The sequence below is a fragment of the Drosophila mojavensis genome, unplaced genomic scaffold (assembly GCF_018153725.1).
Source record: "Drosophila mojavensis isolate 15081-1352.22 unplaced genomic scaffold, ASM1815372v1 contig_74, whole genome shotgun sequence".
In the NCBI taxonomy this organism is placed as follows: Eukaryota; Metazoa; Arthropoda; class Insecta; order Diptera; family Drosophilidae; genus Drosophila; species Drosophila mojavensis.
This window is the reverse complement of record NW_025318899.1, coordinates 22,890,613-22,914,728: the sequence shown is the minus strand read 5'-3', so window position 1 is coordinate 22,914,728 and position 24,116 is coordinate 22,890,613. Positions and strand designations below refer to the sequence as shown.

Sequence of the window (24,116 nt, the reverse complement as noted above, 5' to 3'; positions counted from 1 at the left end):
TGCACTTTTATGGCAGCATTCAACCACACCCACACATACACAAATATGCAGTCGGTCCAGTCAGAAATGATGCAAAAAGCAGATTTGCTGGTAGACAATTTGATACGCTTTTTCAAAAACCGATGGCAGATGATGTAATATGTGTTCATATAATCTCCTGGGCGAGTGCCCAAAATATACATATTTTATAAGTCAACTAATACTCGCAGTATTTATTTTAATTCACATACATATATAAATTCAACTGATTTCTATACTAATCTTGGTCCTTGCCCTGTCTCTCTCTCTCTCTCTCTCCCTCTCTCATTTGCAGCACATGGTGCAGGCTGGCGTGGCGCCGTTTCCAGGCGCACCAGCCGGCTATCCTGCCGCGCCAGGACCAGCGGCAGCGGCCGCTGCTGGTGCGCCCACAGCGGCAGAGAGCCTGTCGCTAGCCGTGACAGCAGCCGCCATCAAAACTGAGCCCGGCATGCAGCTAAAGGCAGCCACCGAATCCTCAACAGCGGGCAATGGCAGCACAGGAGCAGCTGGTGTCGCACCAGCAGCCGTGGCAGTGGCCACCAGCGTGGCAGATGGCATTGCTGTCAATGCCCCGATGTACATCCAACAAAAGGTGAGTTTCGTCTGCAGATTCTATCTCAAGCACTCACGCTCAACACTCTCTAACTCTAAATGTGTATGTGTGTGTGCTGCGTGTGTGTCTATCTCTCTCTCTCTCTCTCTTTGTCGCTCTGTGTGTGTTTGTCTTTTTGAATTGTATTTTGTAGCGTTAATTTGGCTTTGGCTTTGGCTTTTGGGTTCGGTTTTGTCTTGCTCTGCTTTGATTTGTCATTATGTAGTCGTTGAGTGTGCCTATAACTATGCACCAAACACAAACACACACAGATTCACACACATTCACACATACTCACGCGCACACACTTACACACAGACTCAGAAACACGTTCATCATGTTAGTTGTTTCTTTTACATATTTGATCACGTGCTTTGCAAAAACCAGCAATAAACAGAGAAGGGCACTCTGTAAGCTCTATGTACACAATTTAGCATTCATATTTTTGTAGCATACTTTTTGGGGCTGGTCCAGCACGTGTCGCTTGAGTTGTTGTTATTGCTTATGTGCAGCAGCAAACGCCCGAAGGACATTCGGCTAAGCTCTGTGTGGCTTACAGCGCTTACAAATTATTTTATGCTCTCATTAAAATATTCAAAAATTCAACAAGCCAATTCATAGACTAAAGCAAAAAAACTAATTCATTTAAAGTAAAAAGAAAGAGAATAAAAAATAAACACATATAAAATTAAAATCTCTCATCCACAATTGCTATTTTTGGATTCGGTCTTAAGGGAATCAGTTCAAGCATTTAAATTAAATGACTCTTACATATTTTATGCTCTTCATTTATTTAACGAATAATTCTGAGTATTTATATTGAATCACAAATGTTTGGACAATTTTAAATTTTTTATTTATTATTATTTTTTTTTTTTTTGCGATTTCGTGTGATTTTATTTCACGCAGCATTTGTTTGAGCAGCGGCATGTGCTTATTTGTTTATGAAAATTGATTCGTGCATTTGAATAATTTAACAGCTGAGCTTTGCATTCTTCAGCTAAGCTTTTGTGTAACATTTAATTTGTGTGCCACACAATACCACGCACACACACACACATATACACACACTTACGCAATTGTTTAATTGTTTGCATTTTAATGTTGGCGAACTTTGGCCTCTCATGTGCAATAAATAATCAAATATTTAATTATTGGCAATACAATTGCTTGTTGTTGTTTCATTTTCGGTCTTTAACTTGTGTTCCTTTTGTCGTTTTGTAGTTGAACTTAACATTGTGAATCTAGGCATAAATTAGCAAACATACTTAGACATAGCATAGGCAATGTAGCCAAATTTGATTTAAATACACAACTCATCAACAAAATATGTCCACGTGGTAATCTACTTAGTTTAATTTCAATGGGATTTTCTTGGTATAAGGGAGTCTTACCTTGTAGAACAATAGAGTGAGTTAACTTTAATGTAGTATGCCTAGAAAATCAAAAATTAAACTATTGTTCTGCTAAGTTGGGAAAATCTGTGAATTGTATATTTCTATATTTTTGATATATCTTTAGCTAATTTCTGTTACAGCTCTGTTGTCAATAATTGAGCTGTCACATGATGTTACACACCCCATTAGCTGGCATCTACATGTAAATTCATTCAATTAGTCTAGCGGTATATCCTTTATCTGAATTAAATATGAATTGAGCAATTGCAGCTGCAATTGCGGTAACTGCATAATAATAGAAGCAAACTTTTGTCATAAATAAACCATAACTAAAGCATAGTCATGCACTCGGTCACAAATAACTGCGAGCGACGACAGCTGAGCAAACGCATTGCGAATTGCCTCAGGCGAATTGGGCAAGAAACAACAAACAGATATCAAGACAATATTTCACCGTCTCTGTCGCCTGAAACTATATTGTTTTTGCATGAGTGTAAATCGTCGACAAATCTGACTCAATCTATTTCCGTTCGACAGATACTTGAATAACGGACAGCAGACAGGCAAGAGAAAGTCTGCATAAACGTCCTAGTTGAGGTGTTAAATCAAAAATATAAAATTACGCATACGCCCGGTTGGATGTTGCGCCATTGAAACTAATCCAGCTATGAATTTATTTTCCAAACAACTCATTTTTTGATAATAAACAAACATAATATGTGTTGGTCGCATGATGTATTTACAGATCGTTTATCTAATTTAATATATTTCTCTACAAAATATATACGTATATACATATGCATATATATATCTAAATCTATATATATATATATGCATCTGGCTATCACTTGCTGTTAGTAATTTACCCCCTTTACCAATCCACACAATGTTAGCCATGCTTTAAGTTTGACAGTTTGCTGAACTGATTGATGAATTGTTATTGATATTGACTGGTTGATGGAGTCACATCTGTGTGTGCAATTTGAATAAATATAATCCTTGACATGTATTGTATGGTTTTTTGATACATAATAAATATATACCTACATATCTATATCAATATATATCTTAGATTAAGACTGTATAAAAGAAACACAAAACAAAACTGTTGAATCATTTTCTAGTTCTTCGCATTTTATTATATCACTATTTTAATACATATATATATTTATACTACTTATATAATTAACAATACGCTAGCTGTATCCGAGGCATGTTCAAAATGAAATAAACAAAAAAGCAATGAAAAGCAACTAAACCATGGCAAATGCAGTTGAATATGTATTAGTTATATACATATATATATATATTTATATATTTAATTACTTGTATACATATTTGCAATGTACTTATATACTAAGCAATTTTTTTGGTGTTGGTCGTTTGGTGGATTGCCTGACCGTCTGCCTCTTGTAGTCCTTGTGTCACTTAAACACTCTCTCTCACACACACACTCACACTACACACATCCGTATATATATTTATATATATAAATATAAATGTATATATATGCACAGCTATGAATGCGCCTGTAATGCCAACTAAACGCAAATCCTTGTTGTTATCCGCAAATTTATCACAGACAAATCTGTCAACACAACAACAACAACAACAGCAACAACAAACACAACAGACACAGTACAATGGCAGCATTAGCAATGGGACCGCAGCCCCAACTCCAGCCACACTGCCAGTGCAAGCAAGTGGCACAGCAGGAACAACTGCTACGACGCTGGTCACGCAACAGCAACAGCAGCAACAGCAGCAGCAGCAGCAGCCACCCGCACCTCTGACAAATGGACACGCGATGGAGCAACTGCAGCAGCAGCAACAGCAGCAGCAGCAACAGCTACCGCATACCCCACAGAATGTGCTCAGCATTGTGAGTTTAGCCAACGCAGCAACTGCAAAAAATTATAATAAAATAAACAGTCAAGAAAGGCAACAGCAACAAAAACGAAACGCAATGAAAACGCAGTGAAAGACAGCAACAAAAACAACAACAGCAAAATAATAATAATAATAATAACAAAATAAAATAACAAGAAAAACTCTAGAGCAATGCAAACAATCGGGATATACGTTTCATGAGTTTGGTTTTCGGTTTCATGCTTGCTCTGGGTCTCTGCAGCTCAGTTTTTGTTCTCTCTCCCTTTTTGTTCTCTGTTTGCTGCCTTTTTGCTGACCAGCGCCTTCATTAAGCAAAAGTTGCTACTTAGTCATAGAGAACCCACGTAGTTAGTACGCATTCATTGCAGCTTACGCATTGTCATTCCCAGCGCGACTCGCAACAATGTTGGGCTGCATAACAATTGCCTGGGTTTAGAAATTCGTAAACTTGAGTGGATTTTTTTTTTCTGTGAGTGTGCTTGGTCTTACAGCGCACTAACTAAATTAATATTAAATTAAAATATTGTTATACAATATTACATATTATGAATTTTTTTTTTCATGTCACAATATAATATGTACAACTAGGCTAAGCTATGCTATACTTGTGGTATGTTTACCACTTGGAACCTACAAATAATTCGGAAATTTGAGGGCAATTTCATTTGAGCCACTTGGAATATGAAACAATTCACGAAATTAGGGTAATTTAATTTTGATTAGAAAAGCCAACACCTTTCGCATTCAATTGAAAACATTTAGCTCAAATTCCAAGACCCTTTGCATGCTAACCCTTTGATTTTGATCGACCTATACACTGCCAAACCAAAAAAAGGGGTATATTGGTTATATACTGATTTTCAGGATGATGTATGCATGTTTACCTGAAGATCAAAGACAAGGTAAATTAAGACGATTAAAATATTTGGGGCAATCATTAGGCCTAAAATATTTCTACAGCTGTGTAATCTGATAGCCATAAAAAGGGGCATATCAGTTATATACAAATTATTGGAATAATTTATGATCAAAGAGATATTTAAAATATTTTTGAGACAATAAAAAATATTTCTGCAGGTATTAACACTCTTTTTATAGAGTATGCCTCTGTCGTTGTTATTTGCCTCGAAATTCCTTGCTCCTTGGCTTTTGCTTTTGAAATTTATGCAAACATGCGAGCGACCTTTTTGCTGGCACCGCGTCGCGTGCCTCACTGAAGGCATTTTATAAACTAAAAAGCGTTAAATGTCATTTTAGCGTAACCCAATCCCAATTCCATTCCATTCCCACTCCCAATTCCAATTCAGATTCCAACGGCCCTTTACTTCATTTGCAGGATCTGCCTACGTTATCGTTAGCCATTTATACGGCCAAAGTTTTTCACGCTATTTCACTTTACCTCGCCGCTGGCAAATGAAGCCAAGGCAAAAAAAAAAAAAAAAAGAAGGAAAATGCGAGGTAAACATGCAATCGAAATCGTATAGGGAATAGTTTGCCACGATATCCATACATGTTTACAAAAGGAATTGGCTTTAATTTATGTGTCAACAATGCGCATTTAATACGAAACAGCGAACGCAACCCCAAAATTAAGTTAGCGCCATTTCTATTGCCTACATTAAGGGGCCGCCGCCCCTGAACAATTCGAATTTATATACGCTCTTAGCTGATGTTATTGCATTTGCCAATGCATTTGCATCGTGTGCGTAAATTGACAATAATATGAAATTATTCAAACCCACAGACAGACAGATAACGAGCGAGATAGAGATAGAGCGTGACAGAAGGGGAAAAGGAGAGAGGGGTAGGACGGACGACACATGGTCTGTGGCATGGTTGGTTGACTGACAACAATGCCAATAGGCAACATGCCACTGTGCATATTCAGTTTTAATAATGCAAAAATACAAATGCAAACATTTCCGCAGGGACATAGCTCGGATTTGGTTGCACACAGAGAGAGAGAGCGCGTGGGCGGGTAGGTGGGCGTGGTGCACTGCGCGACAGTTTTATTGCATAAGTCAACAAAAGTCTGTGCCACAAATGTGCCATTTGCATTGGGTTCGATTGTCTGTCCGATCTCCCTTTGTGTGTGTGTGTGTGTGTAACCTTTCTTTTTTATTGGGTCACATGCACACACACACAATAGATGCACGTATGTGTGTCTACAAACCACTTGAAAATTGTATTTTCGTTTCAATTGTTTATTTATTGCGGCACTTGTTCGCATTCGATTTTCGATGTGGCAGCTGCAGCAGCCACAGCATCGTCGTCAGCTGCAGCGACTACAAATGCATCTACATTTCACCAATTATCAATAATACATTTACATTACTAAAGCATTGTTGATATTGGTTTTCACTCAATTTGTGCACTGGATTCCCGTGAGAGTCCAGAACTTAAGCATAATTGAATTAAGTAAAAATTGCAATGGGTCTGTAAATAATGTTGCAAATTTGATTTATGCGCAATTGAATATTTATTGTACTGCAAAATGCGAATTATACGAAATTAAATGAAACTGAGTATGAATTAAACAACAAATGTATATTAAATTATATGAATGTATAATATTAATCTATTAACTATATCAAATTTGGTATATATCGATATCCTATCTTGGATATATCGATATCGAGTCTATGATTTATCGACTTCTATGTAATACAATTGAATAGATGTGGGATGATACAGAGATTTTGATAAGATTTTACTTTAAGCCAAAAACTAACAATTAAACTAATTTAATTTTACTGTTAATTATTATACATCTAAGAATCACCTGATACAGTTAAATGAAGGCAGGATATGCTTTTAATGGTTAGTGCAGAAAGCAGAGAAATTTACCGACTTTTTATATTATTTTAGCAAGAGCAATATGAGGTTCAGTTTAATGCTTAAAGAAAAAAAAAGTAACCATTAAAATAATTTCATTTTGAATATCAAGTCTAGGATATGTCTACATATAAAAAATCAATTATACATCTAAAAACTTCTGACAGAGTTTAAAAAAAATGTAGGATAACCATTTTATGGGGGAGTGCATAAAGCAGAGACATTTTTGGAATTTTATCATTAGTGGAGCACTCTTGTGTTTCATGAGATTTAGCTTAAGATTAAGTTAAGTTGGCAGTGCATTATACTAATTTGATTTCATATTTCATTTCTCTTTGCCTCCACAGTCCACAGTATTGATTGCCAACGAAGCAGCGGAGGCACAGCAGAACTCGACACTGCCCCATTCTGGTGGAGGCGGCAGCGGTACTGGAGCTGGTGGCGGTGGTGGCGGCGGTGGCGGTGGTGGTGGTACGCCCAGCTCTCCGCTCAGCAGCTCACCGTCCAGCGTTTCAGTCGCCCCGACAGCAGCAGCCGCGCTCAACGGCAACAGCAACAGTAATAGCATCTCGAACGATGGCAACGTCTCGGGCAACACATCACCTATTGCCAGCGGTGAGCCGCTGCTGCAAACACCATCAACTGCACAGCAACAACAACAACAGCAGCAGCAACAGCAACAACAACAGCAGCAGCAACAACAACAGCAGCAACAACAGCAACAGCAGCAGCAACAGCTCAACTTAAGCAGCAGTCCCACAGCAACCACCTCGGTGACAGCCAGCTCCATAGCTTCGGGCGCATTGGCCGCCACCAGCAGCAGCGTCTCGTCAGGAATACTGCCCACAGCCGGTCTGGATAGTATTGCCAACTGCGGCCAGCCCGCCAGCACCTCACAGGTGCTAGCTCACATGAACGCCGTCAGCGGAATCATAACTGCGGCCGTGCAATCGCCCAATGTGGTAACTAGTCTAAACCAGTCGGTGTCCTCGTCGGTGGCCGCCGCCGTGGCCGCTGCTGCATCGCTGGATGCCAAGAGTCAGCCCAAGCGCTTGCACGTCTCCAATATACCGTTTCGCTTCAGGGATCCCGATCTGCGTGCCATGTTTGGGGTAAGCCAGAGGCAGCGACAGCGCCAGAGCAATTGAAACAATTTCCATTAATACTAATTCAAACTCCTGTTCCGCCCTTAGCAATTTGGCAACATTTTGGACGTGGAAATCATCTTCAATGAGCGCGGCAGCAAGGTAAGTCTACAGGATGTCTACTTTATCCTGTTGCACGATTCATTTAAATTATGCACTGAGCGGGCGGGCACTTGAGCCATTGTTAGGTGAAGCGATGTCCTTTTGTCCGGCGCCGTTGCCAGGGACAACCGTGTTGAAGCATTGAGTTCGTTTGGATCTGCTTTTCCTCCTTTCGCTCCAGCGGCTGCAGCTCCAGTTGTAATGGCAAAACTTCAATGTACCGTTAAGCAGACGCCGCTCACAAATATAATTGCATAGCAACGGGCGCTGTTGCTCTGCAAGACACGAAAAGAATGTGCATAATTTAAGGCGCCGACGCATGCCCCAGGATGCTGAGGCCCGCATGCTCAGGGCCCTCCCCCATGCCCCCTCCCCGCACCTTACTTCCCCACCATTCTGTTTCCCTTTCGTGTATACTATACTGTAGCTTAGCCGTGTGACTTGGTGCCAACCTTGTTTTGAAATCGTACATTATATCTGCATATACATACATATCTATTCCATATATAGTCCACCTGAATATGTGTGTGTATATCTCTCTTTGTATACGCATATACTTATATACTCTATATGTTTTTTAATTGCATGTTTGATTGCGAATGGCAGGGATTCGGTTTTGTAACATTCGCTAACAGCAACGATGCAGAACGAGCACGCGAACGTCTACACGGCACCGTGGTTGAGGGACGCAAAATCGAGGTGGGTGCATGCAAGCCAAAAAATACTATAAACCACACACACACACACACACAAACACACATACACACAATACATGGGCAGCTACTATTATCTAGAACTAATTGCAAAACTATCACAACTTTCTTATTTACCACCAAAGAAATACTACAATGAGAGAAGAGGGCCAAGAATTTCGGGTTGAAGAAATTGGCTTTCAAGTCTCGGCCTTTGCGTGTCTACGTGACGTGAAATAGCTTTCACGTTTTTTCACATTGCAGAGCGAGTTTTATTTTATGGTACCTTGTATTTATTCTCCTTTTATTTTCATTAAATTTGCCGCGCATTGATTGCGCTGTTGGGGCCATGCAAAGCGTATTTAAAATCGGATTCACACACGGTCAGCGGACTTTGATTTCGCATTTTAATCGAATGCTCATTAATTTTTAAATTATGCGCAGCCTTTTTTATTTGCCTTTAATTAAAAATTAATTACTTTTTTGCCCTGCTCATTTCACATTTCGCATCAAGGAATTGATGTCTGTCCGTGCGCACCGCGCACCCCTCTGCCTCAGTATTTATGTTAAGTGGACGGCCACAAATAATTGGCAGTTAAAATATGCTGAAAAAGCGCAAAGTGCCAACTGTTATTTAAACAATTCAACAGCGACCCACAAGAGGATGGCAATCAGTATTTTCAGTTGTATTCTGAAACCAGAAAGCTCCCTAATTATCGAGAGAAAATGCAATCGTGCGGGCGTGAAATGAATATTGAAGGCTGTGAAAGATAGATGGAGCACAAATATTGGAAACGGGCTATAGCTGTTAAAATCAAATAGTATTTATTAATTCGCCCTCACAGATTTAACCACTTACACACACACACACACATACACCTCATGCAGTTGTAATTGTTAACTAACACCAATTTTTTCCTACGTTCTCTGTACATGCAAAATGCGATTAAACTATAATATAAATAAATCTACATAATGCGTAAACTATATTTAAAAAAAAAAAAAATCAAACAACTACAAAACTCACCACCAAAAACCCACCACGCTCGCTGCAACTCAACTGAACTCAACTCTACTCGTTACTCGAACTCTCTCGTTACCAATAACCATTGTGAAGGTGAATAACGCCACTGCACGTGTACAAACCAAAAAAGTGACAGCAGTACCCAACGGTAAGTTGCTCTAACCCACACACGCACACGTTTATATATACACACGCACACACCACACACAGACACACATGTATAACACCTATGTATATTGAACTAAGTGTAAGCTATGTAGCGAAACAAGTTTAAATGTTGAACAAAGAAATGCAATTACGGCTGGCCTAGAACAACTATAAGAAATGAGAAGCACGCAAAAGGCAACTTAAATAACAACAGCAACAACAGCAATAAAAACTTGAACACAACTGCCATAATATTTGACTGGCCGTTGCCGTTGTTGCGTTTACTGTTGATATAAATTTCGTTGATTTCGTTTTTTTTTTTTTTTTTTCTAAAATTCGGTTTTCCGTTTCTTTTTGTTTATTGTTTTGTTTTGTGTTTTGTGGTTCTCCTTTTGTTCAAGTTGAACTTTTCACATAAAGTTCTGTGGCGGCTGCAAATGCAATGTTAGCAAAGCTCAGCGAATGTTTCCTAATGAAAATGTTTGGTCTTGGAAATTTGTTATTGCTTTTGATTTAATTTGAGGAGCTTGTTGATAAGACGTATGCCAAGGCGTTAGGCAATCAAAACTTGTTAACTGAATTGCCATACTAACAAAATCTAGCCGAATTTGCGGTTGCTAACCAAACAGTCTATAGACACACACCTATATAAACTTACACACACACACATACACAAATGTTTGATAAGTATTTTGCCTTGTTTGTTCTATTAACCAGAGTTATGGATTTAAAGTGTTTGTCCTTCAATTTGTATTATAAACTGATTGAATACAACGATTTAATAATTGCAAAGAAAAATGAAAAAATGAAATTAAAATACCAATTTTTTTATTTTTTATTTTGTTTTCTCTCACACAACCAACAACACACACAGTTGTACTGACCAAAGATGGTGCCCTACCGGCTCCAGCTCTAGGTGAGCGAACCAGAGAACAAATATAAATGGAAAATTGCATTAGTGTTATGTCTTGTAACTTGCTTGCAAACAATAAACTAAAACCAAAAAGAAAAAAAAAAAAAAAAAATACAATATATAGCTCGTGCATAATTAATCCACTTAATGTCCATAGCCATAGGCACCTAATCATGATCGAGCGTAACCCCTTTTATGGTATAATAGCACCCAAAACTATAGTCAACATTGTCCTGGCATGTTGCACGCTAACGGTGGCATGATACAAATCCCCAATATTGGCTAAACAACTCGAAATTACCTGTAATACCAACAACTAAACGATATTATCTAAGCATATATGCATTTACACTCACAGTCCCAGCATGAATACTGTCCATGATTTCTATGATTGTTCTGTTCTTTCTGTACGTACTGCTTCATTTGACAGCTGGAACTTTATAGGATCATATCTATACACACACATATATATATCTCTATATATATATACATATACGCTGTCCTTTTCGTGTGGTTTCTTATACGAAGTTTTGTCAGTTAGAAGTTCTTAGTTATTTAATGTTAGTTTTGCAGTATACACGTTTTTATTTAAGCTTGCGGTTACCTCAAAGTTTGCGCTTTTACCGAAAAAAAAAAAGAAAAAGAAAATGGGAAACGACTGTCAGAGAGAAAAAGGGTGAAGAAAAACAGCAGCAGCAAGAAAGTTTTTCATGCCATGTATAATAAATAATACTGCTGATTAAATCGTCTTTCCATGCAAGTTGCCATTAAAAAGTATTCACAGCGCAAAATCTATACTTTAGTTTCGCTCAAATACGATAAGCCGATTACCAACCCAACGCAAGCCAAACCAAACCAAACTCAAACCCAAACCCAGCCCAAGCAAACAAAACTAAAGCGAGCTGAGCCAAAGCAAAAGGGAAGCAGCTGAAATGTAGCCAGCAGCTGCTCCTACGGAGTTTTTGCCTTCATGTGGACAGGAGATGCAAAATGCTTTTGTATCGCCAACAGACAGACGGACTGGCAGGCGGACAGACAGATTGGAGATGAGATGCTGCACATGCTGATGCGGCTATGGCTGTGGCTGTGGGTGTGGCTGCAGGCGGCATCTCTTGGCCTGCCCTGGGTGCCTTTGCCGTGGCTTGGCTTGGCTTTTCCAGGCTCGTTGCTCGGTTGTTCCTCGCCTCCCGGTGCTCCACGGCGCTCTGCCACGTGCACGTAATGCGCTTCATTTGCGTTGCACTAAATGCAAGCAGTGTGTCCGCTGGGACGCCTAGCTATTTATGCGGCTGCCAGCATATTATAGATAGACAGACTGGCAGACGGATAGACAGATAGTCAGACAGAGCAACCGAAAGGTAGTTATAGTGTTGCCGGATAAACGGAATTGGGGGGCACGCTGGGAGCGGGGAAGCACTCACTTTATCACGTTTCGAACTGGCTTCACTTGCCGGGCAAAAAGCCGGCAGCATTAGCTGTGGCAGCAGTGAGGGCAGAGCTCACGTTATTCTTATTGCTCGTTACGTTGGCAAAGGCAAACGAGTCGGAGTGGGGCGTGGCGGGGCGCAGAGCGGGCAGTAAGGATAATTACAAAGAAAATGGAAAGCACACAACGTTGCAAACATGTTGCGGCATACACATAAATTTTAGCAGCAAAAAATCAAAAACTTCTTACCAACTCCAGATGTCGTCTTGTCCTTCATGTCCTTTGCTCGCAGTTTTGTTGCTGTTACTTGCTGTGTCTTATGCAAATGTGTTTCTTTCACACACTCTCACCCAACTGCTATACAGCATTTTGCAGAAACTTTTGCCTTCTACATTGTATGTTAACTTCGACCTACACCTACATACATACATACATATATGTACATATATTTGTGTATAAATATTTTTCTGTTGATCCTTTGACATGTTCAGCTTAGTGCGCCCAACCAACAGAAACAACTAGAAATTCCTACTGCCTGCCTGTGTATGTCTATTTGACATTTATTTTAATGTACTTTTCGATTTCCCCCCTCTCCTCTCGTCATGTATTTGTTTAGCAAATAGCGAAAGAGCGACAGATAGCTTATTTGTTATTGAACTAGCATCAGCATCTGCATCATTGTGAAGCATTTAGAATTTTCATTGCATACTTTTCTGCGCACACTTGATCCATGAAACAGAAGAAATTGGCGAATCATTTGAGAGAAAAAGCATGTAAAGTCCAAATTTGATTAATCCAAATGGCAGATATTTGTTCCATTCAAGTCGAAATGCATGTTGTGTGCTGGCAACTAAACCCCCTTTTCCCCGCAAGCTTTTATCCACAAAATATACAAATCCCGCAACTGCATTTAGCACGGGCCAAACTTGTAAATGTTATTGATCCTGCTGGCTATATAAAAAGTCTTTGTACATATATAAATATATGCATAAAATCGCAATTTAAAATGTAAAACTAATTTTAAGTTTTCTCTTGATTTTTCCATGCCAACAACAACAACAACAACTGCAACTACAACAACAACAACAACAACTGCATCGATTCATATAAATCAACCGGCTTTAGTTTGCGTACAATGGCCTGAAGGTAAGCGTTCTGTCACGTTTTATTTGTATACTTTTGCTGTATTTGTATTTTGTATTTATTGCTTGCCGTGTATTTTGTTATAAATTCTCAAATAACCCACACACAATTGAACACAAGCACACACACACCCCCACACACGTATACACACACACATACCCAACTATTCAGACAAAAATAAGTTATCTTTAATGTATACGAGACCCATTCAGTTCCTAATATAAGTATAAGCCTTTTTAGAGTGTAAGCGAAACCAAGTACAACAAAATCAAAGAAGACAACAATGACAATATATCTGCATACACATGAATAATATGTTAGGCAGCTCTCCTTATGTAAAAAGTATTGTATGTAACTCTGGGATCTTTGACAGTTCGAGAAAACATTTTCAATTTGCCATTCAAAAATCTCCACCCAAATGCAAATTTCATAGATTTATTGACTTTTATTGTTAGGTTCCAAGTTAAACTGTTTGCATACTATACTATAATATAATCGTAAACCTATTTTTTACAATACTAAATATTTGATGACTGTTTTTAATGTAATTATTTTTTTGTATACTTTTTTCCATATTTGCCAAAATTAAAAACCAAAAGAGAATTAAACCAAAAATAGAAAACAAAACACGAATGACAATTAAATTACAACTAAATTGAAATAAACAAATATCGTTACTTACCGCTCGTAAATCTGAATCAGGCGCGTCACCATTTTCTTTCTAGACTTAATGATGCTGATGATCTTGTGATCGTCTAATAATGGTTATGAATTTTAGCATATTGCGGCTGTGTTGTCTTATGCATACTACTTAACTACTATATATATATACACTATTGAAAAGATATATATACATATAAATACATATATATATATATATATATATATATATATATATATTTACTATAATTTTATATACATATCTGAACAATCAATATCATTTTGTTTGACACATTTATTTAATCAGTTTTGTTGTATGTGCGTTTTGTTTTTCTGTCCTTAGTTCGTTTTATGTTTTGACATATTTTGGTCTGGTTCTTTGGTCTGAACATTGTCGGTAATGCTCCTTAGCGTAAATACTTATTACTTATGTATAAACACACACACACACACACTCAATCTCACCCACACACTATCATCTATCCATATGTATACGCAAGAACAAACACGAATGTATTTAACTGTTAACTTCGTCGCGAACCAAACAGCTTTATTTAGCACTAGATTTAAGCTATATATTTATATCAGAAAGAAAAACCAAACCGAGTCGAACGAATCACTGCATCCCACAATTGGAACTGTAAATACGACACACACACACATACATTCACTCACACATATATGTTTTATACATATGTGTGTGTGTGTGGCCGACACGCACTCACACTTAGCCCAGTTTCATCCATCCATTGTTTCATTGAATGATACAAATACAAAATCTAACAAAATTTATGAACATGTATGTGAACCTCAAGGTTATCGGCTGCCCGTGGCCGCCGCTTGGCCATTTTTGGGTGCGCCGGTTGGTGCCGGAGCGCCGACGCTGCCGCCGATGGCGCTGCCGATGCCACTGTCGGTGGCGCAGGCGGCAACGGTGCCAGCCGCGGTGCACAGCGCGCCCGCACCCCCAGCGCCCTCAGCTACGCCAGCAGCCACGCCCATTATGCTGGCGCCCCGCCATCCGGCGCACAGTGCACTCCCAGCAGCTGTAACGGCGCAATCTGCAGCACCAGCAACGACACGGCGGAGGTACATTGAATTGAATTGTCGATCGCATTTCTTTGAGTGTATGCGCCAAAAAAAGCAGAATTCAAAAATTGAGCAAACTTGTTGACATCCACAAGAGACCCAAACACACACACACACGCACAGACACAGACACAGCCAGCGAGACATACATATGTAGTTACACACTCACACACACACACAACCACAGGCATAACAGCAAGCAACAAACTTAGTTTTGAGATCTGTACCATATACTTACCTAAATATATATATATAATTGTTGTCTTGTTCTTTTGGTTACGCATTTGGGTTTGACTATATGCTAAGTACTATATATTGCATACCTGTTGGACGCCCTTGAGATTGCATTGTTCTACGTACGGCTAGGCGAACACAAGCAACACACAACCCTAGAATCAACCAATCAATCAGCCAATCAGTCTATCAATCAATCGATCCAATCAACTAGTGTCACTCTCACCTGACAACTGTAATTAGCTCTTAAGTATGAAAAGGTTTTTAGCTTTAACCATAGCGTACTTACCTACATTATATCGTAGTTTATAAAGTGCCCTATATCGTGTGACGGTAGACAATTTTATGCGAAGCAAGCTTCATTTTATAAAGGAATTTCATTTAGTTTCTTAGTTCTTAGTCTCTCTCTCTTTCTCTGTCTCTCTATCTCGCTCAAGCTCTATTCATATATTTCTTAACTGTTTATACTCTTGATATGTTTTTACTTACTTTGCAATTTTGCACGTCTTTATTTTGTGTTCTCATTGAAAGAAAAATTAAGCTTAATTAAATGAAAATAAAATTGAAAATGGATGTGGTTATTTATAAGGAAGTTGGGCCTAGGAATTGTTATCAGATATTGATACGATGCGTTTACACTTTGTTGCATGCTACAAACTGATAACGCCCCAAATTCGGAGCTTTGATTGCTTGGCTCTAATGCTTTTTTATTTGTAAATAGCGCAAATCGAAATTAACTTTTGGTAATTGCATTTGGAAATGGGCCTCGAAATTGCTGCAAATGTTACACACAAATATTATCTCTGGCAACTTTTTAATTAGTATTTATATAGCAAAAATCAAATTTGTTTCGTATAAGAGCCATATAAATTTGCAATTTGTACTCGGCTGACAAATTCAATAATTAATTTTTGTATTTTGCATTTCGCATTGAAATGCATTTGCATACAAGCTCCTCTGAATCTCCAATTATGGCCAGCAAAGCGCAGCGCTCTTGACCAATTTATTGCGGTCTGACTGCTAATTGTTTGTCACGAATAGCACAAAATGTATTTTTAATTACATATCGAGTCGCAATGATTCGATGGCATCCATTGACATTTGACAGATTGTGCAGAGCGCTTTAAGCTGGATTATTCGTCCTCATCGATCCATAGCAATCATCTAATTGTGTAATATTTGTAATCGTAAACTTTAATCCATTCGGCACCATCAATATTGTTTTTAGTAAATGTGTTTTTTCCTAGTCTTGATTGCATTTTAAGGCTTGAAGGTTTCTATTAATACATACATATAAACAACTTTCCACATAAACGTTATGAAACTACATGCTTTGTTCTCTGAATACCTTGATAATGATTTGACCAAACATTAATTAAATGCAATAAGTTGTAAAAAAACAAAATGTCTTGCCGCATACACACGTAAACCTCAAACTCTATATATATATGTCTATGTTTTTATTCTAAACTGAAGATCGGTCTAATGTTTTTCGTATTGTTAATGGATGGTTATATAATGATAATAAATCGTACATATGTAATTATATATAAACAAACACACACACAACATAAAAACAAAAGAGCGTAGCATTTCTTGGTAATTCAATGTTATAATTATATAATATTAATTAAGTATGTTTCTGAAACTGAATTCCCCTTTATATGACTGACTCACGTATGTCTTATGTATTGTTATATGTATATACCAACAACATCATTTGAATATCTACACATTCAAACAGTTACTACATATTGCCTAGTATTTGCTAAACATATACTATATGCTATATACTATATATATAAATATATATTATATAAATTTACTTATATAATGAGAGAGAAACTAACCGCATGCATTTTATGTTCTTTTCTTTTCCTTTTTTCTACTTTTTGCACACGAACACAATGACACACACACACACACAAATACACGCAACACATGTATGAAATGTAATGCGTGTGTACAAACACCCACACACACTGACAACACACACACAAACAAACACACACGCATTCACACTGGTAAAAATGTTGTGTACAAATCGTTGCAAAAAAAAACTCAAAATCAAAATCGAAATAAAAAAAAAAAAAAAAAAAAAAATCGTTTTGGCCGCCTCACAGCCGTAACTGCTGCTGCCATGCGTGGAGTTGCCATACAACATGGAGTTGCCTTCCATCCCCATCATCCGCACCATCATCCGGCGCTGGCAGCCGCCGCGGCCGCCGCTCAGCAGCAACAGCGACGTCAGGTGGCCGCCGCAGTTGCTGCCCAACAGCAGCAGCACCAGCAACAGCAGCAACAGCAGCACCAGCAGCAGCAACAACAACAGCAGCAACAACAACAGCAGCAGCAGCAACAGCAACAACATGCCGCAGTCGCTGCCGCCGCCGCTGCCCAGCACTCACAGCACGCCGCTGCCGCCGCCGCCGCCGTCGCTCACACACACCCGCATGCCCATGCGCATGCGCTCGCGCCTCAACTAGCCCAGCTGCAGCCGACGCTGCAGGCCGTCGCCGTGCCCACTGCCGCTGGCAGTGCTGCGGCTGCTGCCGCTCAGCAGCACTCGGCGCTGCAGCAATCCCTGGCAGCGGCCGCAGCCGCACAGAACCCAGGTGTGGCGAACAGTGCGAGCGCCGCCGCTGCCGCCGCGTACGCGGCACGGCTATCCGCTGCAACGGCATCCCAAACGCCGGCCGCTGCTGCTGCGGCTGCTGCTTCCATGGCAGCGTCGGCTAATGCGGCCAACAATGCTGCAGCTTTGCATGGATTTGCGCCGTAAGTAGAGTTCACTCCACGTTGCCCAAAAACACAAAAAAAAAAAAGTGAAAAAAAATGAAAACAACCAAACGTCGTCGTCGCAAAAAATCGACTTAAAGAGAAACTGCCATGTAGCTCTAGTTGTATCTTGTTTATTTATTTATTTACTTTTTTAGTTGAATAATCTCTATATATTGAATGTAGTTTTAGCGCACTTACTTTCTGTTCATGTGGTGTCTACGCTCGCTCTCGAACGCTTACTCAAAAACCAATGCCAACAATGCTGCACCAGCAGCAGCAGCAACAACAACTGGCTCACTGTGTTGCATGCAATGAATAATTACGCATACGCCATGTTGTGCGGCCCGCTGCTGTTGCTTTTATTGCGGCTGCTCACCAGTCAACTTTCATTATATCACACACCCAACTCATCCTTATCCCACTGAAATTAACCTCATCCCCCCTCTAGTCCACTTCCCCTCCCCATCCGCCATTCCATCTGCGAGCGCAAATTTGTTTATAGCTTTAACGTTGTTTTTGTCTCTCAATTTTTGGTCTATGCGGTGATTCTTTTGACATAATTAGCTATCTTGTGTGTGTAACGTTTTTATAAGTATATCCAACTATATATGCATAGCGTCACATTTGCCTAATGTACCATCTAATTAAATCGCAAGTTTAGACTTGTCTCTTGTATAAAATCAACAAACAACAACAACAACAGCAACAAACAACAGCTATTAAAGCCGCTACCAATTAACGCACGCCATTAACTACTACTTAAATACCCAACAACATTTATTCTTGACTGAGAGCAGTTATTTTGGCATTCGTATTTTGATAATCGTATAAGTTTTTTATTACTTTGGTTCAAGGGTCCTACGTAATACTGTACCACTAGGCGTATGATGAATTTGAAATTGAATTGAATTTAAAAGAAATGTTTTTGATGCGTCTGCTGCTGCTGCTGTCGCGCATGTTTCCTCTATATCTCAAATAATTATATTATATTATTATTTCGAAATACACCCGTATACAATTTTGTGTTCCTTCTTTGTGGCTGCTGTTCTATAACTAAATAATAGCGTATGACTGACAATGATAACAATGATAATGCTACCATTTTATACGAAACTATTCCCAACTAATTAGCTAGGTGCATGAATGTCTCTTCTGTCTATTAAAATGCAGAGGTTGCAGAGTGTTTCTTATAAATTTTTTTCGTAGAATCGAGTCAGTTGTATTGTATATCGTACTCGTACTTACCACATATGGTTGATTATCCTTGCTAGTTAGTGTTCTACTTATAGCTTACATGTGCATCTGCATCATCCAATAATCACCTCATCATCACATAGGGTAGCGCAAACCGAGGGAATAGGAGAGGAGGCAGCTTAGAGTTAGATGTTAGGCAATTTAGGTTTGAGTAGGGTTCATGTTAGGCAGCCTGCAGCTAGGGAATCCTTACGTTTTCAGTTACGCCCTGAGTTTCAGTCATTTTACCAAATGTACCCGGCACAACAAATATATATTAAAAACAAAGAGAAAAAGAAAAACAACAGAAAAGGGCGCAGGCAAAGTTTTCGCATTCAATTACAATATTCTTCTAGGCCAAAACTTTGCCTTCACCTTCTGTTCGTAACGCCCAACCCAAAATCCACACACAAGTGCGTTAAAAAAGAGGAATGAAAATAATAATATTAATATATATGAAAATTTTTGAATTTTGCTTTTAAGTGCTTTATATATAAATAGATATATTTATATATATCAAATGGCAGTCGAGTCAGGTCAATGAACGAAAAATTGAGAAAAATTGATGAGCATTTGTTGAAAATATTGATCTGCCTCAGCTGTCATGAAAATCGATTAAATAAAGTTGTCAATGTAGTTATTAATCTACGAATCTATCTTATCCTTCTACTTAAACACCCACAGCGTATACTATGATCCCTTCTTAGCAGCCGCTGATCCAAATCTACGCTTCCAGGTGAGTCTATGCAAATTGTACTCCACACTTAGTAGTTAAGACAGTCATTTAGGCTTAATATTAGTGTAATATATGTTAAGATACATTTACAATATATCTATACACACACATCTAGTTTAAAGCTGGCTAGCTAAACAAAAACCCCCTTGAAAACAAAAACAAAATAAATATATATACATATATATATTATATATGAATTTTACAGGCAGCCAAACCGGTCACTGAAGTTCCAGCCGCACAGCCAGCCGCCATATTAAATGTAATGAAACCTATTCAGATCGATACGTTAACCGTAAAACATAACAAAACCGTATTAAGAACGTTCTTGAAACTACAATATTTATTATACTCTCGTACATACACATTTATTCACACATTACTTTCAATTGTAACTTGTGAAAGACACCAATATTTGACTTGGTTTTTGAACAGAACATTCTTCTTCTATATGTTTGTACATTTCTCGCTCTTTCTATTTGTTACAATTACATTATTATGATTTTATTATTTATGTTTTCCTTCAACATATTATATTATATTTTATTGCATACAACACTAACGACGAGTTTTGAGACACACTTTTTATATATACCACTCACGTACCCACACATTGAGAAATGGTGTTTTTCTATTGTTTCTTATCCTTTGGTAACTGGTCGTGCAACTAAGTCTGTAAAATTTGTTGGCATTAGCAAGCGTGTAAACGTACAACAGCAAAACCAAAATATATGCATACAAATATATCACAAGTTCCAATTAGGGCCGAGTGTCATTAACAAAAACCAAAAATATAATTAAAATTATATATACATACATAAGTAATTGCTTTTATGTATATAAATACTCGTATTCATGTAATTTATCATTGTTCTATTACGTCTATTTCTATCTATGAAGCGATTACTTACATGCATCGCTTATTCATTTTGTTAACACATTTTCTACAACTATGTATTACACGCGTAGTCTCCATAAAAAAAGAAAACATTAAAAAAACAATTGCTTTAGCTAGCGGCCATGAAAAAGACGCATAGCATACTTTCAGGCTGCATGCCGCTCTTACTCTCGCTCTCTTTTACTCTCTTTCTGTCTGTCTTTGTCTATTTGAAAGTCGAAAGAATTTCCAAGTTTATGTTTCCTTTCCTTTTCGAATTTCATTCACGCAAGGTTTTGTTTGAATATTTTATTTTCTTGTGAAATTTGCTTTGCTATCTATCTATCTATACCTTATACATACTGATATCAATAAATTACATCTATACTTAAGTAGTATATAAATAACTATTCTTCAATGCTGTGAACATTTTTGTAATTTTACTAAGTATGTATTCTTTTTTGGTTACTTTTTTCACGACTGTTACAAAATACGCAACAACAACAACTACAACAACTACTGCATCAAATATATATACAACATTATCAAAACTAAAACGAAAAAAAATACAAAAAATACCAAAAATTATACCAAATATATCGAAAAACTTACAGCGCCGCACTGTGACTACGCTAAACAGTACCCCACATACGATCAACCGCATTCCGGTACCACAGAATGTTTTGGTAAAAATAATCATTTTTAGCTAGAAAATTAAAAAACAAAACGAAACAATGAATTTATATATATTCAAATCCATTAGAAAATTAGTCTGTTGTGCCCAAATTAAAACTGTTTGTTTTATGTATGTGTGTTGTTCATTTTTCTGTTTCATACTTTTAATGGGACTGCGCTTTGTCTCTTGCACCCACATCTAAGTTATAATCTAGCTATAATCTTTATATGAATATACACTCGATATAAGTTCTTTATGAATCCCTGCACTTTTGAAACTTTGTTTGTAGCATTTACTCACACCGTACATCCATAAGAATTTTGGCATCTTGGGTTTATAGCTTGAATTCGCTGGTCACATCCTTGAAATTATAATTATGTCTACTACAATAAGCAAAGAGTAAAAACGCACTGATATTATTTGATTGCACTCCTCTTATGTTTGGTTTTAAAAATAAATATGTATATATATTTTATATATATGTATATATATTTATTATTATATAATTTTTTTTTTTGGTTTAGGTTCTTAACTCTTTTTGCCATTTTGCTCTCTCTATCACCTGTCGCTAGTTTTGTCGTTGCCGTTGTATCTGTTCGATTGACCTTCCCTTTAACACACAATTTGCTTCACGTTATTCCAGGCCACTGCTCCGCTGTTAAAGACACCCCTGTCTCAGGCCCAGCAGCAGGCGTATGCCACGGCGGCCACCACCTACACGGCGGTCGCTGCCCGGGCCTACGGGGCCGCGGCAGCTGCTGCCGCCCAGCCGGCACTCGCTGGCTATGCCACCGTAGCGGGGTAAGTTTTCATCTCAGTTTTCCATGTGTTCATGTCCCACGCTCGCCCAGTTGAGCTCCATCACACTCATCGCGCACAAAAGACTTGACTAAGCGCTCAGCTAACCCGCACTATATTAACAAATTAATCAAATTTAATCGTAACACAACTTAAAACCAAAAACACGTAAAGTAATCCAACTAAAAATTAAAGAAGATTAGATATGAATTGTAATAGATTAAATGTTCGACTCCCAGATAGTTTATTTGATACAATATAATTCATACTGCAAATTTATTTTATTTTTTCTTGATTCAGTTCATTGTGATTTATTTTAGTATATATGTATTTATTATATGTATATTTATATTTATTTAAGTCTGTATTATCATATAAACGTATCATTGATAATCTTAACAGCTACAACAGCCGTTGTGTAGGCCTATTTCCGTATCATATATATTTTTACTAATATTATCTTTGAAATTATTATATTAAAACCAGATTTTGGGACTTCGAAATAACCTATTTTATATCATTTGCATATTATTCTATTAGCACAACTCTTTTATTACCATTATTTGTTATCTCTTTTATTAAGTAGTAGTTAATTAATTGATTACCTTATTGTTCCATTGTAATATTTATTTATTTACATATTACTAATTTATTTGATTTGATTCTTTTTTGTTTAATTCGCAAAACATAAACCTTCTCAAGAGTAGCAAAAGTCTAAAACCGAAAATTGAAGAGTTCCAACTAACAATCGAACATTTTTGCAAAACACTATCGAAACTAAACAACTTTTACTAATACTAACTGATAATAAGAAGCTGGAGAGAGAAAAGAAGAAGAAGAAGAATACTGAAGCTGTGAAGATATATATCTGAGGAATAATCAAAAGAGCCACTAATAAAAAAAAAAAAAAAAAAAAAAAAAAAAATTAACACACAAAAACTAAACACAACTAACCCGAATGGAGTTCATCAAGCACCTAAAACCTATTTATAGCAACTATTTATCGTTAAAAATGTAATTAATAACCGCAAACGAAATATTTCTAGTTACGCGCGCGAGTATGCGGATCCTTATCTAGGACATGGAATCGGACCCGTGCCCGGCTATGGGGTAAGTTGGTTTTTACGCTTTAAATCTATTGCCTGAATTAAAATTAAACTACTTGAATTAATACATGTACATAAAATGACATAAAATGACTTCAATGACTTATTTTCTCCATTTGCCAATCTCATATCCAATTTCAATCAGGCAACCATGTATCGCGGTGGCTACAATCGTTTCACGCCATATTAAAAAGCTTCAGAAGTCAGCCAAAAAACGCAATTGAACTACTCTCGAAAATGCTCAATGTATGAACAAGAATTAGACGTAAATACTCATCCTCCTACAGTGCAGTATGTAGCAGTTCAATCTATATACATAGATCCAGACGCGCAAAAACAGATGCTCAAAGATGATCGACGGAACGCAGAACCCACTCAAAAACACAAAATGGAGAGTTGAAAATCAAAGCTAAAAGCAGCCGCATGCTAGCGGCCAATTAGGCAAAAAAGCAACAATTTTTTAAACAAACAAAAAAAAAAAAAAAAAACCAAAAACAAATCAATGTCGTCCATAAAAAGCATAAAAAAAGAAATGCAGTATACACAAAATATTTAAATGGCAATTAATTTGCGATAAAAAAAAACGTGCTTCACGCGTAGAT

At 37.8% G+C, this 24,116-nt stretch overlaps 1 protein-coding gene across 20 annotated transcripts in view; it reads left to right on the top strand.

The window, feature by feature from the left end:
• Positions 1–23,907, top strand: part of LOC6583386 (sex determination protein fox-1) — a 145,959-nt gene extending 122,052 nt beyond the window's left edge. For 6 of the 20 annotated variants that reach the window (XM_032731526.2, XM_032731528.2, XM_032731529.2 and 3 more), the window contains exons 3-17: positions 314–613; positions 3,593–3,892; positions 7,083–7,847; positions 7,929–7,982; positions 8,589–8,681; positions 9,792–9,846; positions 10,720–10,761; positions 13,310–13,330; positions 17,434–18,088; positions 20,009–20,060; positions 20,266–20,319; positions 21,549–21,620; positions 22,254–22,411; positions 23,455–23,518; positions 23,660–23,907. In XM_032731526.2, coding sequence (XP_032587417.1) covers positions 314–613; positions 3,593–3,892; positions 7,083–7,847; positions 7,929–7,982; positions 8,589–8,681; positions 9,792–9,846; positions 10,720–10,761; positions 13,310–13,330; positions 17,434–18,088; positions 20,009–20,060; positions 20,266–20,319; positions 21,549–21,620; positions 22,254–22,411; positions 23,455–23,518; positions 23,660–23,704 — 2,730 coding nt within the window. In that variant the 3' untranslated portion in view covers positions 23,705–23,907. Of the gene's footprint in view, positions 1–313; positions 614–3,592; positions 3,893–7,082; positions 7,848–7,928; positions 7,983–8,588; positions 8,682–9,791; positions 9,847–10,719; positions 10,762–13,309; positions 13,331–14,802; positions 15,077–17,433; positions 18,089–20,008; positions 20,061–20,265; positions 20,320–21,548; positions 21,621–22,253; positions 22,412–23,454; positions 23,519–23,659 lie in introns of all 20 variants that reach the window. The other 14 variants (XM_032731536.2, XM_032731527.2, XM_032731531.2 and 11 more) reach the window with 14 other exon arrangements.
• The last annotated feature ends 209 nt before the right edge of the window (positions 23,908–24,116 follow it).